The sequence below is a fragment of the Pipistrellus hanaki genome, assembly GCF_964339955.1.
Source record: "Pipistrellus hanaki genome assembly, chromosome: 4".
Taxonomy (NCBI): Eukaryota; Metazoa; Chordata; class Mammalia; order Chiroptera; family Vespertilionidae; genus Pipistrellus; species Pipistrellus hanaki.
The window spans coordinates 13159781-13173369 of record NC_140506.1 but is presented as its reverse complement, the minus strand read 5'-3'; the positions used below and the strand labels follow the sequence as shown (position 1 = coordinate 13173369).

The 13589-nt window shown below is 56.1% G+C and overlaps 1 protein-coding gene across 4 annotated transcripts in view; it reads right to left on the bottom strand.

Annotated features, from left to right (window-relative positions):
• The window catches only part of TRIO (trio Rho guanine nucleotide exchange factor), a 749917-nt gene that overhangs the window by 477340 nt on the left and 258988 nt on the right, over window positions 1-13589 (bottom strand). For 3 of the 4 annotated variants that reach the window (XM_084881640.1, XM_084881638.1, XM_084881639.1), the window contains 8 exons: window positions 12148-12217; window positions 11193-11282; window positions 10495-10587; window positions 9662-9712; window positions 9386-9463; window positions 8332-8523; window positions 6584-6761; window positions 3670-4478 (listed from right to left, as the gene is read on the bottom strand). In XM_084881640.1, the coding sequence (XP_084737766.1) occupies window positions 3670-4478; window positions 6584-6761; window positions 8332-8523; window positions 9386-9463; window positions 9662-9712; window positions 10495-10587; window positions 11193-11282; window positions 12148-12217 (1561 nt within the window). The remainder of the gene's footprint in view (window positions 1-3669; window positions 4479-6583; window positions 6762-8331; window positions 8524-9385; window positions 9464-9661; window positions 9713-10494; window positions 10588-11192; window positions 11283-12147; window positions 12218-13589) is intronic. The other variant, XM_084881641.1, reaches the window with a different exon arrangement.

Genomic DNA, 13589 nt, shown 5'->3' with positions numbered 1-13589 from the left:
CGTCGAGACAGGACCGCTCGGAGCTCGCTCACCAGAGTTCCCCTAGAAAGCAACTCAGGAACAATCCGAACAACATAGCAGCGCAGGCATGACACTTTACATGGGGAAGCTTTTATTCTGGGGCCACGGTGTCAGCCCCACCTCCTGGCGGCTCAGGTCTCGCGTTCGTGCCGTGGGGGGCCGTATCCACGTCACAGCAATGCCACTGCAACCACCACGCTCCTTTAAACAGTGTTATTCAACGGAAGAGCCGCCAGCAGGAGCCCTTCTTCGCACTGAAGGATTAGAGGGTACAGGAGCCCCCAGATCTGCCAGGAGAAAGTTCATGGAGAACGCATAGTCCAGGGCCCGGCCACATGGCTGGCAGAACTAAAGTCACTCCCGCCTCTTTTTTCCCTTCTAGAACGCAGAATACCTAAAAAGTAAACTGACTGCTATTCTGCTCTGAGGGCTACTGCTCCGCCTTCTTTACGTGTCCCATGGCGGACGTCCCGCCGTGTCCTCAGTGTCCAGCGCAGTGACGGGCACGCAGCTGGCACTCACTCCGTGTTCGGCCGCTCAGTCAGCCAGGCAAGGTTGCAAACACAGAATAAAGATCGTTGCCTAGGCCCACTGAGGGGCCCACAAGCTGAGTGGTATTGGCGGGCGAGTGGAAGCCACACAAAAGGCAGTATTTGTCCCAACCTGTCCAATGTTTACCAAGTGACCTATTGGTTCCGGGGAGGAGGAAGAGGAAGCGGAGACCGCCGGTGCCGCCGCCGCGTCCTGCGCTACATCCTGGCCAATCCCTTCTAGGAAGAGCCGGAACATGGGGGTGGCATCCGGTGCCCTGCTCCCAGGAGCTGGTTCTCAGGTGGGCCTCACCCCATCAGTTGAAGGCACCAGCGATGTTGCCTAGAGGCGTGGATCCCGGGGCCTCTGATGACGCTAGCCTCTGCCTGGCCCCCCGAGGCCCGAGACAGGTCCTGGTGGGTCGGGGTGGATGTGACGGAGTGGATGTGACGGAGACAATCCTGCCACATGCGGGTCACCCAGCTACCGGGCTGCTGTCAGGATGGCCGGGGCAGGTGGCAGGCTGCTGTCAACAAGCCAGCGCGCTGGGAACCGGCTCTGAGTCCAGACCCGCAGGGATGGGTAAAGGAAACACACCGGAGGGCTGGCTGCCGTTCTCTCCCTGGGGAGCCTGCTGTGTTCTCACCCCTGTGAGCGCGGGCCTGTGCACTCACGTACGCAGCTTTATCCTTTCGGGGAGCATGCTAGTGTTCTGGCCTACAGAGCAACAGCCAGCAGATTTGAGATCACAAGGCCAAGTTTGCTAGAAAAAGGAGCAGCCTCTTCTGTTAACATCGCACAGCGGGCTCTGCCTCATCGTTGGAGAGTTTTTCTACAATCGTGATAGCTATTGGTATTTTCTGAACACGTCCTATGGACCAGGCTAAGTACTGGGCGTCTACAATCTATCTCAATGTTCACCACCACCTTGCCAGGGGCAGGACCATCCCCCCCGGACGGCATGGGAGGCGGGAGGTGAGGGATTCACCCGGGACACCTGGCCCCGAAGGTGACCGCTGCCCAGGTGGATGTGTGCGGGGAGGGTGTGCCTCACACTTGGGGGCTGCCCAGTTTGGCTGATCCACTCCACTCTTGTCCTCGGTGGAACTTTCCAGAAGGTTCCCATAGAAAGGAGGAAGAAGAACCTGGGTCGTGGGTCAGGCACAGCCGCCTGCCTGCCTGCCTGTGACCGCAGACAGTTCCCCGGAAGTGGTCAAGAGGAAGGCGGCCGTGGCCGATGGCCGGGGGTGAGGTGGCCCCCGTGGGTGGGCGCAGGGCAGGGCAACAGTAACTTTTAGCTGAAACAGTCTAGAGGCCAAACCCCCATCTGAGCCTCTCTCTAGCGGTCTCCCCAGGCCTCTAGGCATTTCTGTCAGGACTCAGCAGCTCATCCACAAACACTGGCAATGTCCCCATCACTTGCCACGTAAGAAAAAGAGACCGACAGAAACCAGAGGCGGCTTTTGTAACCTACAACCTGCTGGTTACGTGCCTCAGAGGGAACATCCTGGGAGGCGGCCGCTGTGGGTGGCACAGGCTTGGAGGACCCCGGGGTGCTCAGGGGATGAGCTGAGGCGACGCTCCCTGGTGCACTGCGCAGGGCTTGCAGCTGTGAGAGGCCTGCAGCTGTTGAGTGTTCACGGGGTGCGTCGCTGGGCCCCTGCACCTCCTCCTGTGGCTGAAATGGGGTTCTGACCCTCACTGCCCACCGAGCACTGCAGGCCTACCACCGGGCCAAGCCGCCCAGCAGCTCACGGAAGGCCCCGGAACACGGACACTGGCGATGGCCATGCCGAGGGTGCCTGCCCGGCCACTCGCGTTTGAGAGTAAGACTCGGGGTAAATACAGGTACCAAGACCACTTCCTAATTCCTTCCTTGATTAAATATGGAGTTTAACAAGGTACATAACAAAAAAATAGGAGGACAGGGTAAGGCCACGCCAACCCAAACAAAGAATTAATAGAAGTCCAGAGGAGAGAGAGACATGCATAAGCCAGATGTTTTTATATATGTATATATAAAGAGAGACACACACCCTTTTAGGGAAATGTATTTAAAAACGTATAAAGCAATCAAACATACACCCATTAGAACAGTTGTATGCCCTCACGCATGCCTTCAGGAAGGTGTTGTGGGCCAGGCCATCTGCCGTGTAGGAAACAGTTGGGGAGGAGAGTGCGGAGGCCACAAAATGGGGGGGGGGGGGGGGGGGGGAGGGGGAATCCACCACAGCAACCTTTCTGCTTGAGATCACAACATAGGTGGCAGGCAAAATGCGGGTGAGGATTCCTGGGGCGCCGCAGCCCGCACTGCGCCCCCTGCTGGACAGATGCAGACACGCTCCCACTCCAGCCTCCGCCTCCGCTCCCAGCGCTGGCAGGAGCCCTAAAGCAGCCTCTCTCTTTCAGCGTGAAACTGTGGAGGGAGCAGCAGGTCCTTCCACTGGAGAGATTCCTTCCCCCCATTTGGTCAGCTCAGTTTGCTCTGAGTATCTGATGGACGTTTTCTTGAGTTGTTTTTTTTTTTTTTTCCTTTCAGATTTTATTATCCCTGCCCCCCACCCCAGCAGATGAGTCAAAAAACGCTGTAAAGATAATTTAAGGCATAAAAGAGCACAACCAAGCGATGAGCGAGAAGCGTGTAAAGTGTAGGTTTCGGATTAAACAGGAGGCAGGCAGCAGGGACACGGACCCTCTGAAAAATGAGTGAGGAAGGCGGGACACAGAGAGAGTTCCAAGAGTCTGCCGGCTGGGCCACGGAAAGGACGTACAGACGCCGAGCTCGGAGGGTTAATGACCGGTTTCCCCACGTGGAGGGAACACACACGAAGCAGAGAGCGAGTTAGTAGAGATGAGAGCAGCGCTGTCCCCGGAGCAGGGGGGTTAGGAGGCGTTTGCGTGGCTCGGCGGCGGCCCGGCTGCAGGCGGCGGACACGCACGCTGCCCGTGTCCGCGCGGCCGGCCGGCCGGGGCCCAGAGCGGCCGGAGGGAGGAGTCGTGGCTGCAGGCGGCGCGGAGGGCCGGGAGTTAGTACGGAGGCGGCAGCGCCGAGGTTTAGAAGAGCTGGCGGGACAGAGGCAGTGGGGCGGGCGGGCGGAGGCTGCCGGGCGTTCTTACCCCGTTGCTCTGGGTGGACTGCACGGACTGCTCGCTGGCCGAGGAGCAGGTGCTCATGCGGTCCGTGTCCTTGCCGGGGGCCGAGTGGCGGTGCGCCTGCCGCTGGAGGGAGTCGCTGTCCCCCGGGAAGGTGAAGGAGCCCGGCCGGCTGGCGGGGGAGGCAGGGATGGAGCTCCAGAAGGAGCCACCCTTCTGCAGGGGGCTGCTGGGCGGGAAGGGCTCCTTGCCCAGCGGAGAGGGGAACGCGGCGGAGAGAGGCGAGTTCAGCGGCGAGATGGCCCCGGGCCGGGGCTTGGCCAGGGGCAGGGCGCCCAGGCTGCCCCGCGGGCGGCCGTCCTCCGCGTGGGCCCGCGCCTCCTTGGCCTCCTTGGCGTGTCCGTCCTGGCTGGCCGCCGTGGCGCTCCCGGCCTGCTTCCTGGGGCTCTCCAGCACCTTCATCTTGGGGATCTGCTCCGCTTCCCGCTCGGCGCCTTCGGCCGGGCCGCCATGGGGGGGCCTGCCGGGCTGGCTGGGGCCGGCCTCCGGGCTGAGGCTGCTGCTGGGAGGAGGCAGTGAAGGGCCGGGAGTGGACGTACCTGACATCTTGTCTGCCTCTGCTTGGCTGGAGGCTGCAGAGGAGACCAGCACGGGGGAGTGGTGTCGGACGGGCTGGGGGATCCGGGAGGGCCTGCTTCTGCTCGAGCTGGGGAGGCCGCTGCTGTGGTTGCTGCCACCACCACCACCGCTGCCGCTGGGGGCCCCGCCCCCGCTGCCCCCGCCCCCGCTGCCCCCGCTGTGGTTCCTCTGATACTCGATGGGTGATGTCAAGGCTGCAAAACATGCAAGACAGTAGAAAGGAATCAGGGAGGGCACTGAGAGGCGTTCCGTCATGGGGCAGAGAAGGAGGAACACGGTGCAATCCAGAGGGGGTGTTGGGCTGACCCTCAGCCACGGGTCATCTCATGGCCGGCCTGCCCTCCAAGCACCGGCCATTCTGGAGGCAGCAGAGGACACCCCCTGGGTGCCCAGCTTCTAGACAGAAAAAGGTCTCAGTGCTGTCCATGAACTAGGCCAATGGGCCCGATGGAGGGGTGGGCATGCTGAGTGCCCCGGGCAGGAGCCCTGGTGCAGGAGGGCAGAGTGAATGAGGCCCGGGCGCAGGGGACCCACTGCCCGGGAGCAGCAAGCAGAGCCTGGGCCTCCCTGCCAGGAGAAAAGGAGTTGTTGGCCGGAGGATCCCAGGCAAAATGCTGGTGTCAGCGGGTGCCTCGGGCTGCCAGGGAAGCCGCGCCTGGAACTCCAACTGCTCCCGCGGGGGAGGGGGTTGGGCCAGCTGCCGCCTGGGACCTGCTGGGAGCTGAGTCCCTGGGTCACCAGGAGGCGGTGGGAATGGGCACCTCTGGGCTGCAGATCGGACACGAGAGACAAGGGATGGAAGAGAGCTCCGCACACTCCCCTGGGGGCCAGGGAGCTGTCTCACTTCCCAGCGACAGGACTTCGCTTGTTACCTAATCATCGGCAGGAAACGCAGCAGACACTAACACACATTCTTAAAATGTAAAGCCTTTGAGAAGCACAACCACCACAGATATGGGCCCTCCGGCCTGGGAGGCATCAGGCATGTGTGAGAGGCATTCTGGAGCCAAATGACATTGCACAAACTCTGCGTCGGCCACGCATCCGCTCAGGTCACCGAGGGAAACGCTTTCCTGCCCGCACAAGGAGCCCTGACCCTACACATCCGATTTTAACTGCAGCGTGGAGGGTGACTGGCCACAGTCTGGGCAGGAGCTTGGAGTTCACACCCAGGCAGCCGTTACCATGTGGCCCAAAGCGCCACACGCCCTTGGACTCCTCCCCGAGAGCCTGTGTCCTGGCTTTTGAAGGTCATGCAAGATGTGAAGGTGGTGTGGCGGCAACAGAGAAATTACCATCCTATCGGACTGGGGCACAGACACGGACCATAAACATGGAGGAAAAGACAAAGAAAAGACATTAGGTATTCAGCCTTGAATCCCTGAAGGTCTTCTGTGATCCCTGAATTAAAAGCAGAGACACACAAATAAAATAATAAAATGAAATAAAATAAAATAAAATAAAATAAAATAAAATAAAATAAAAGCAGAGACAGCCCAGCCGGCGTGGCTCAATGGATAGAGCGCCAGCTTGTGGACTGAGGGGTCCCAGGTTCGATTCCGGTCAAGGGCATGTACCTTGGTTGCAGGCGCATCCCCAGTAGGGGGTGTGCAGGAGGCAACTGATCGATGTTTCTCTCTCATCGATGTTTCTTGACTCTCTGTCCCTCTCCCTTCCTCTCTGTAAAAAATAAATCATATTAAAAAAAGAAAAGCAGAGACAAAGAGAAGCAAGCCACTTCAGGTCACGGACATAGTCAGTGCTCATCTCCAATGTAACCACTCACTCATGTCATGGAAACCGGAAAGGCAAAAAATGTCTTATTTTTTTAATGGAGGAAAGAGGTGCAATGTAACTGGACACAGTTTTTAAAGGTGCCCTGGAGAATGCCCCCAGTTCCACGTGCTGCCTCGGTTCCCCTCAGACATTCCCACCCCAGGACAGGGCTCTGTACACATCCGGCGGAGAGACCAGGTGGGACGGGGGGGGGGAACAGAACAGCAGAGAGAGGCACGTGCCCGAGAGCCAGGCAGTCTGCTCAGAATCCTGATTCAGCCAACAACCTGGGGGACTCTGGGTAAATTACTGCCTCAGTTTCCTCATCAGTAGCATGGGCACAGGAGTACTTGGCACACAGAGTGGCTATGGAGAGGGAATGAAGCAACATATGGATGGTGCAGAGAACAGTGTCTGACCATGCCAGTCCTGTCATCACCTTCCCGTGTGGCGGGAGAGAGAAGAGAAACAGGAGCGTGCACATTAGAGAAAGAAGACATGCCAGACGTAGAGCACACATTACCATTTAGAAAATTGCGCTGGTTTTCTAAAATTTGGTTGATTTCATGGATCCACGCCTGCCGGACACTCGGACTGGACGAGTGCAACACGAAGGTCTCCACCACGTCACCCGTCCGCGACGTCAGAGCAAACTTACAGGGGTCGTTCTCCACGCTCTCCTCCAGGCAGAGGCAGCTCACCTGGAAGATGTTAACCCGTCATCCCAACGGCCAAAAGGTGGAAGCAACCCAAGTGCCCGTCACAGGTGCGTGCTGGTGAACGTGGCGTGGCCCAGCCACACGATGGGACACTGGTCAGCCTTAAAAAGGAAGGCCGTGCTGACTCTTGCCTCCACGTGCATGAGCCTGGAGGACACTGTGCTCAGGGAAAGAAGCCAGTCTTTCACCGCTACGATTCCGTCAGACCAGGTCCCTAGAGTTGTGAAATCCAGAACAGACAGAAGGAGAGAAGCTGCCTGGGCCGGGGAGATGGAACAGGAGTGAGTGGTTAGTGAGTGTGGTGGTGATGGCTGCACAATATGGGAATGTGCTGAATGCTACCGAGCTATATACTTCAACACGGCTAAAGATGGAACGTTCATGTTACGTCTATTTTACAATGAAAAACAAAACAGAACAAAAAACACACTTATTCTTACGGGCCTGGTGCAAAGTAAAATGGAAGCAACCACACTTTGGTAGCCTACCAGGAGTTCAACTGGCAGTTTGAACGATGAACCAGAAATGTAGGCCTGGGATTGCCTGTTTTCAAAACTCTCTACAACGACCCAGTGTTTCTCACTTCCCCAGAAAGAAAAGGACACCGTTGAAAAAATCTTGATCAATACAACACATGCTATAAAGTTATGCGGGACACGGCAGGTAAATATGTAAAACAATTTTCCTGAAGCAAAATGTGTAAATTAGCATAGAAAGAGAATTTCTTTGGTGACGGAGTGGTTTTCTGCCAAGAGACTTACGGAAAGGGTGAGAGGTGCAGGTGGAGGGTGGCTGGACAATGATGGCCATGGAGGGGCCTCAGGCGGTGGGAGGGCGGGAGGGGTGTGAGACAGGGGAGGGCCTGTAGCCCGGCTTCATGCCACCAGCTCTAATGCCTCCAGCTGCGTGGGCAGAAGCCCTTCCCCAGCCCGAAGGGAAGGACCAGGGGGCAGGAGGCCACAGACGCCTCCCTGGGGAGGTGGAGGAAGAGGGTGTGGTGTCCCAGGTGTGTGCTGAGGCCTCAGAAGGTCTACAGGTTCCCTGTCCCCAAGAGGGACCCTGCCAGTTTGGGGCAGCAGCCCCTGACATTAGGAAGAATATCTGCCTTCTGATCTCAGGACCCCCACAGTGCAGAGGCAAAAAGAACTGGGGGTGCGGTGGGGTGGTGTGTATCTCCCATCTGCTGGGACCCCAGACCTCCTCCTCTGCTTTTCTCTAGCTCCTCCTTGGGTTCGCTGGTTTGTCCCCTTTATAGGACTCAGGGCCATGAGCAGTCCTTTTGTCTTTCTCTTCTATCAGGGAGCTAGCTGCCCAGGGCCCAGGCTGCCCGGCTCCTCCGTGCCTGCAGGCCAGCCGAACACTGAGTGCTTGCTGAGGGCAGGAGAGAGCCGGCACAGGGTCAGCTCTCTGCTCTGGTCAAAGAGCCACAGCCCAGGTCTGCCTCTGAGTTCAAGGAAGCTGTCCACGCTCCTAGAGCCGGGGCAGCACGGAGCCCGCTCGGGAGGAGCCGGCCCGCAGAGCGGCGGGCACTGAGGAGGCGCCGACGCCGTACCTTGATGCTGTTCTTGAAGAGGAAGCCCGGCGTGGAGAAGCCCTTCTTTTTGTCCAGCGGCTCGCTGAAGATGACGATCTGCTCGAACAGGAACACCCGCCGCTCTCGGCAGCGAGGCAGGAGCCCCGCGTCCTGGTCTGTGACCAAGAACGTGTCCTGCAGGAGCAGCTTGCCCTGGGCGACGATTTTACCCTAAAACGGGGACACGGCAGAGGAAGAGGAGGAGACGTTGCAGTCTAAGTGAGGGTGCAGGAAGCTCTGTTTTCATTAGATTCCCTCCCACCAAATTCGACCTGTTTCTTCTATTCCTTTACAGAGCTTAACATTCTTTTATTGTCACGGGTCCTTAGCCCCAAAGAGAAAAGGTATCTAAATAAAATTCTTGCCAATGTCTGCATAAACCCCTGGCTCAGTTCCAGTCACAGGACGTGGGCCTCAAGTGTCCAGCTCCCGGGGCAGGGGTCTCTAAGATGCAGTCCTGCACCCTCGGCGCCACGGCAGGGCCAGGGCGCAGCGCACGCAGCGAGCTCTCAGAGCTCCCCGCAGGTTCTGCGTGTGCCTTTCTGAGAACCACAGCAAAAGGACTTTAAGCCCAAATCTCGAGCAAAACGGCAGGCCAGAAAAATGTTCCCTCTCCTTACTCAACACATTTTAAAAAGCTGCTGGTTCTGAACGACCCTGAGGATACTAATGGGTAACATGGAACGGGCAGAGGAAAGTCCGTTAGACTAAGATGGGACCCTGCAGCCAAGCTCTGGATGATGCGTGAGGAGGCCTCTGCTTGCCCCCTCTTGCCGGGAGGGAAACCCCACTCCGGGCCGCAGCCACACAGCAGGATCCTGCCTGTTTCCGCCACGAGGTGCTGGGCTCTGAGCAGAGGAAGGTCCCCCAAAAGCAAATCGAATGCTCCAAAAAGGAGTGAAGGAACATGTCCATCAGTTTGAAGTGAAGTGAGAGAAGACAGAAAACCGAGCAGACAGGACGCGAGGTAAACAAGCCGACAGGGAGGAGCTGGGAGCCAGGGGGGGCAGGGTAAGGAAGGACAGTGCATTACGTCGAATCCCTGCAGCCGCCCGACGTTCATCATGTCGTTGCACCGCTTCGGGACGATGCACATGACCTCCACGGCTCTCTGGGGGTGGGGACACAGCGGAGACGGCCGTCAGCTTCCAGGGAAAAGCTGCAGTGCCGACCCCCGCCCACACCCCGGGGCCCAGGTCCTCCCCTCCAGCCCTCCGCGGTGGGCGGAGGGCCCAGGTGGTGGCGAGACCCACCCCACCAGGGACGGGCTGCTTGGGAGGCCCAGGCGGTGGGGGGTGGGGGTAAGTACCTCTAGTTCTGACGTGTCCAGGCTGGCTTTCTTGGAGTACTTGAGGAAGTCCTGCAAAGGGAATGGAGAGGACTGAGCAGGGGCTGGGGGGCAGCAGCTAGCCTTGGGATGGTCCTGCCGGGCCAGGCTCTGGGGGAAGCGCTTCAGTTCTGTTCCGCGTGCTTCCCTCCCAGTGGCATCAGGAAAAGTTCCCCTAGGTGGACTTCACGCTGCAGCCATGCCAGACCAGGCCAACCCTCCCGAGCAGGCGAGGCTCCTGCTTCAGTGCAAGCCCAGCTCTGGCCCCTTCGCACCCTGTTTCTAACTTTTATGGAAGAAAGAAATGGCACATTGAACTGTCACGTGTCTCGTGGAAACGGCGATGAAGCCGAGGAATTTAAATCCATCGAGGGCTCCTGATGAGCCAACAGAGAGGAGCAGGCAGGGATTAAGCATTTAATTTCATCCAAGGCTCAGAGGAGATGAGAAAATATGTAAGGTCAACAGAGCGGAAGAAAAACCATCCGGATTCAAAGGTCTGGGGGCGGCGAGGGAGGAAGTTTACTTCAATCGACATTTTTACTCAGAACTTGATAGAAATGAAAAATTGAGAAAACAGCGTAAGGTGTCTTATTCCACTTTTAAAAACCTTTTCTGAAATATTTAAAATCAGAAATAACCAGACTGCTTCATGTTTTGTTTATAGAAAAGAGCCCCCTCCCCTCCCGGCCCCTCCTTCTCCCTCCCCTCCCGGCCCCTCCTTCTCCCTCATCACCCAGCCCCTGCTTCTCCCCTCACAGTGTCTTGCTTCACCAAACACCTGACACCAGAACGAGCACCTGGCGGGCCCTTACCTTCAGTAACAGCTGGTATTTCATAATTCTCTGCACTGGTTTGATTAACAGATCTGTGAGCTGCAACCTATGGCCAAGGCGCTGCTTTAAATCCTGTGGTTTTAAAGGAGGGGGGGGGGGGGGAAGAGATTAAGTGTGGCTTTTTTTTTTTTTTTTTTTTTAAAGGGCATTTTTTAAGTCCCGGGCACTTGTCAGAAATGTTCAATACACCAGAATAAAAGTACCGAGAAAAGAGGCCAAGCTACACAAAAACCACAAGTGTATACTGTTCTCTCAGAATGCCCCAAGTTTACATTTTAACCTTCTTGAGCTGTTTTTCAAAAAACAGTCTTTGCTTTGATGCTTGTTTAAAGACTTTCTTTCAATTGCTTCTTTTCAGTCACATACATATTTTCCTTTTAGGCTAAAAATGTAGATCATGAATTATTCTGAATTTGTAACGAGCCTTAAGTTGAAAACAGATTTAAAATGAAAACAAAAGCCCTATTTTTACAATGACCCCAGCCTTCCGAATGCTAAGGGATGCACCCACAGACTGAACTCATACTTGTTCTGATTCACAGGAAAGAACCAAGCACACGTCCAGAACTCCTAGAACTGAGGCTAGTTTCCCGGGTCACCTTTAAGACTTCACGTTCTGAGAAGCTTACATCATCACAAGAGATTCAGAAAAACTTCGTTTCTATCGTGGATCTTACCTCAAAGAAGGTGTCAATGTATTCGGAGACAATGTGCTCGGACTTGGGTTTGTTCTGACAGTAAACTATGTACATGTGCAGCCTTCGCTCCTGGGGGTGACAGAGGCAGACGGACGGGTTAAAGAGCGGGAAGTTCATTAGGATGTAACCATGTGCATGTTTCAGTACCTCCAGAGAGGACATTTCCCAGAACAAAACCGCACGGTTTAGACCTGGGAGCACATTCCAGATTCATGACACAGAGCAGCCCACTCCTCCGTGGCTCCAGAAACAGACCTCCTTTATCACTCCCTCCGATATGTCAACCCCCCCGACACACACACATACACACACTCACACACTCTACCTGGCAAAGACCAGGCAGCAGAAGAACACCGTTCTCACCAAAGGAAGAAACACTCGCACCCTTCAAACCTGCCAGTGGCCCTAGAAGCCTGGTTGTTTTTATCGGGAAGAAGCAGTTCTTTCGTCTCAAATGTGAAGGCAGGGCAGGCAGACAGTGAACCATCCTCCACCTGGCGAAGCTCCAGGTGTGGTGTGCACCCTGTGGCCCCTCAGAACTGCTTCCCAAACACTAAGTGTCACCAGCCGGCTGCTCGGTGCCACCAGGTGCCCCGAGGCGCGGAGCTGACGGTGGGAAACGGCCGGCATCTCAGCAAATGCTCGTCACCACCTCATTCGCAGTGAAAATGCCAGCTTAGACGTTTTGTTAGACTGAACCACAGCAGGCAGCTCTTGAGCACTCTCTGACTCAGGGAGATCTCCTCGCACGCTGCCCCCGGCTTCCCCGGGCCGCCTCATGCGGCAGCTTTGACCCTGACTCTCGGCACTGAGCCGTTTGGCTTATTCTTCACACACACACTTGTGTCCATGGCGAGCTCGCCTTTAGTCTGACAAACCAATCACTAACCATGACAGTATGGGAACAGCACAGAAGCAGCAGTGTGTCACTTACATGTTTCACAAAGAGGGATCCCAGCTTCTCAGGATCTTCAAGGCACTTCTCCAGCTCTCCTAAAAAAAAGCTGAGACGAGAGAAGTATGACAACCACAGAAACCAAATAGCATGGACAAGTCCTCATTGCTGGGATGGCAGGGTGTGTATGATGGATGTCCAAGTTAATATCCTTCCCATGTGTCCTCATTTATGCTTGTTATTAACCCGAAAACCAATCAATGCTGCACTGAACTTGTGCACGTTTGGGTTGCAATATCCCCTAGGTCTGCAGCTGTTGTGGGTGACACAACCTCTGGGTGCCAATTTCTCTGTCTCGTCAGCCAGGGCCAGTTCTTTCCCCCTTCCCTGTCACAGCTTGAAAGTCAGCGTTAGGCGTAGAAGTCTGGGCAATAGTACCAAATACCCCTTTATACAGTCCACAGTCTATAGAGCCATAAGTTAGAGCTGGATTAGATATTATAGGAGATATTACAATGAACACCCGGGCTCAAGAGTCCTACAATCCATTAGGAGAGAGAGGTACTGAAATAATAAGACCCCAAGGGAGACACACCCTGGCGATCCCTCCTTGTATGTGTAGTGTGTTCAGCTCAGAAACTCTCTTGCACGTGTCATCCGCCTGGAGGGAGCACTCCTGCCTGGAGAGGTCGGGGCTCACAGGGAAGCGAGCACCTGACTGGGTCTAGGAGGCGATGGCAGGTGCTCCAGGCTCAGGGACGTGATGCCCACACAACAGGGAACCGACAATGCAGCTGAACTGTCCGCCACAGCACCAGCAGCTGACAGAGAGCACTCCCTGCACTAAGGATTTTTAAAGTCAGCAGCACGATGACCGGAGGGAGGGTCGTGCGGTGACCAGCTCTGCAGGCCGGGTGGCCGCTGCAGCGTCAGCCCTGACCCGGGTCTCGTTATGGCAGGCGTGGCAAAGTGCTGCGACCAAATCTGACTCCCGTGGGCAATCATGTACACACTTTCCATTAAGACTGAGTTGGAAGATGAGCATCTTCAAGACCCTCTGAGTGTAATCGGTATGTATTCAGGTGGTGGCTGCAATTCTTTAGAAATATGTATCGAGACTTACTCTACGCAGCTGATGTTCTAAGTGCTTCACATGTATTAACGTGTATTAATGGCTACACACCTGGGCCATTACTATGAGCCAGGTGTGTAGCTGAAGACGGTGGCACAGAGAGGGGACATGAAGGGCTCAAGGTCAGGCCCGGGCTATGAACCAGGTGGTGAGGTTCAGCACCCTGAGGTGGGGCCCCTGGCAGGAAGGAGATAAGACCCTTGAGTGGTCTATGAGATGCTACCACAAAACTCCTCGGCCCAGCAATACTTCCTGTGCACCAGCTGCCTCCCCCAGCTGCACAGACAAGGAAATGCAATGACCCAATGACCCCTTCGCTGACATGCGGGGAGCTGACAGTGTCACGGTG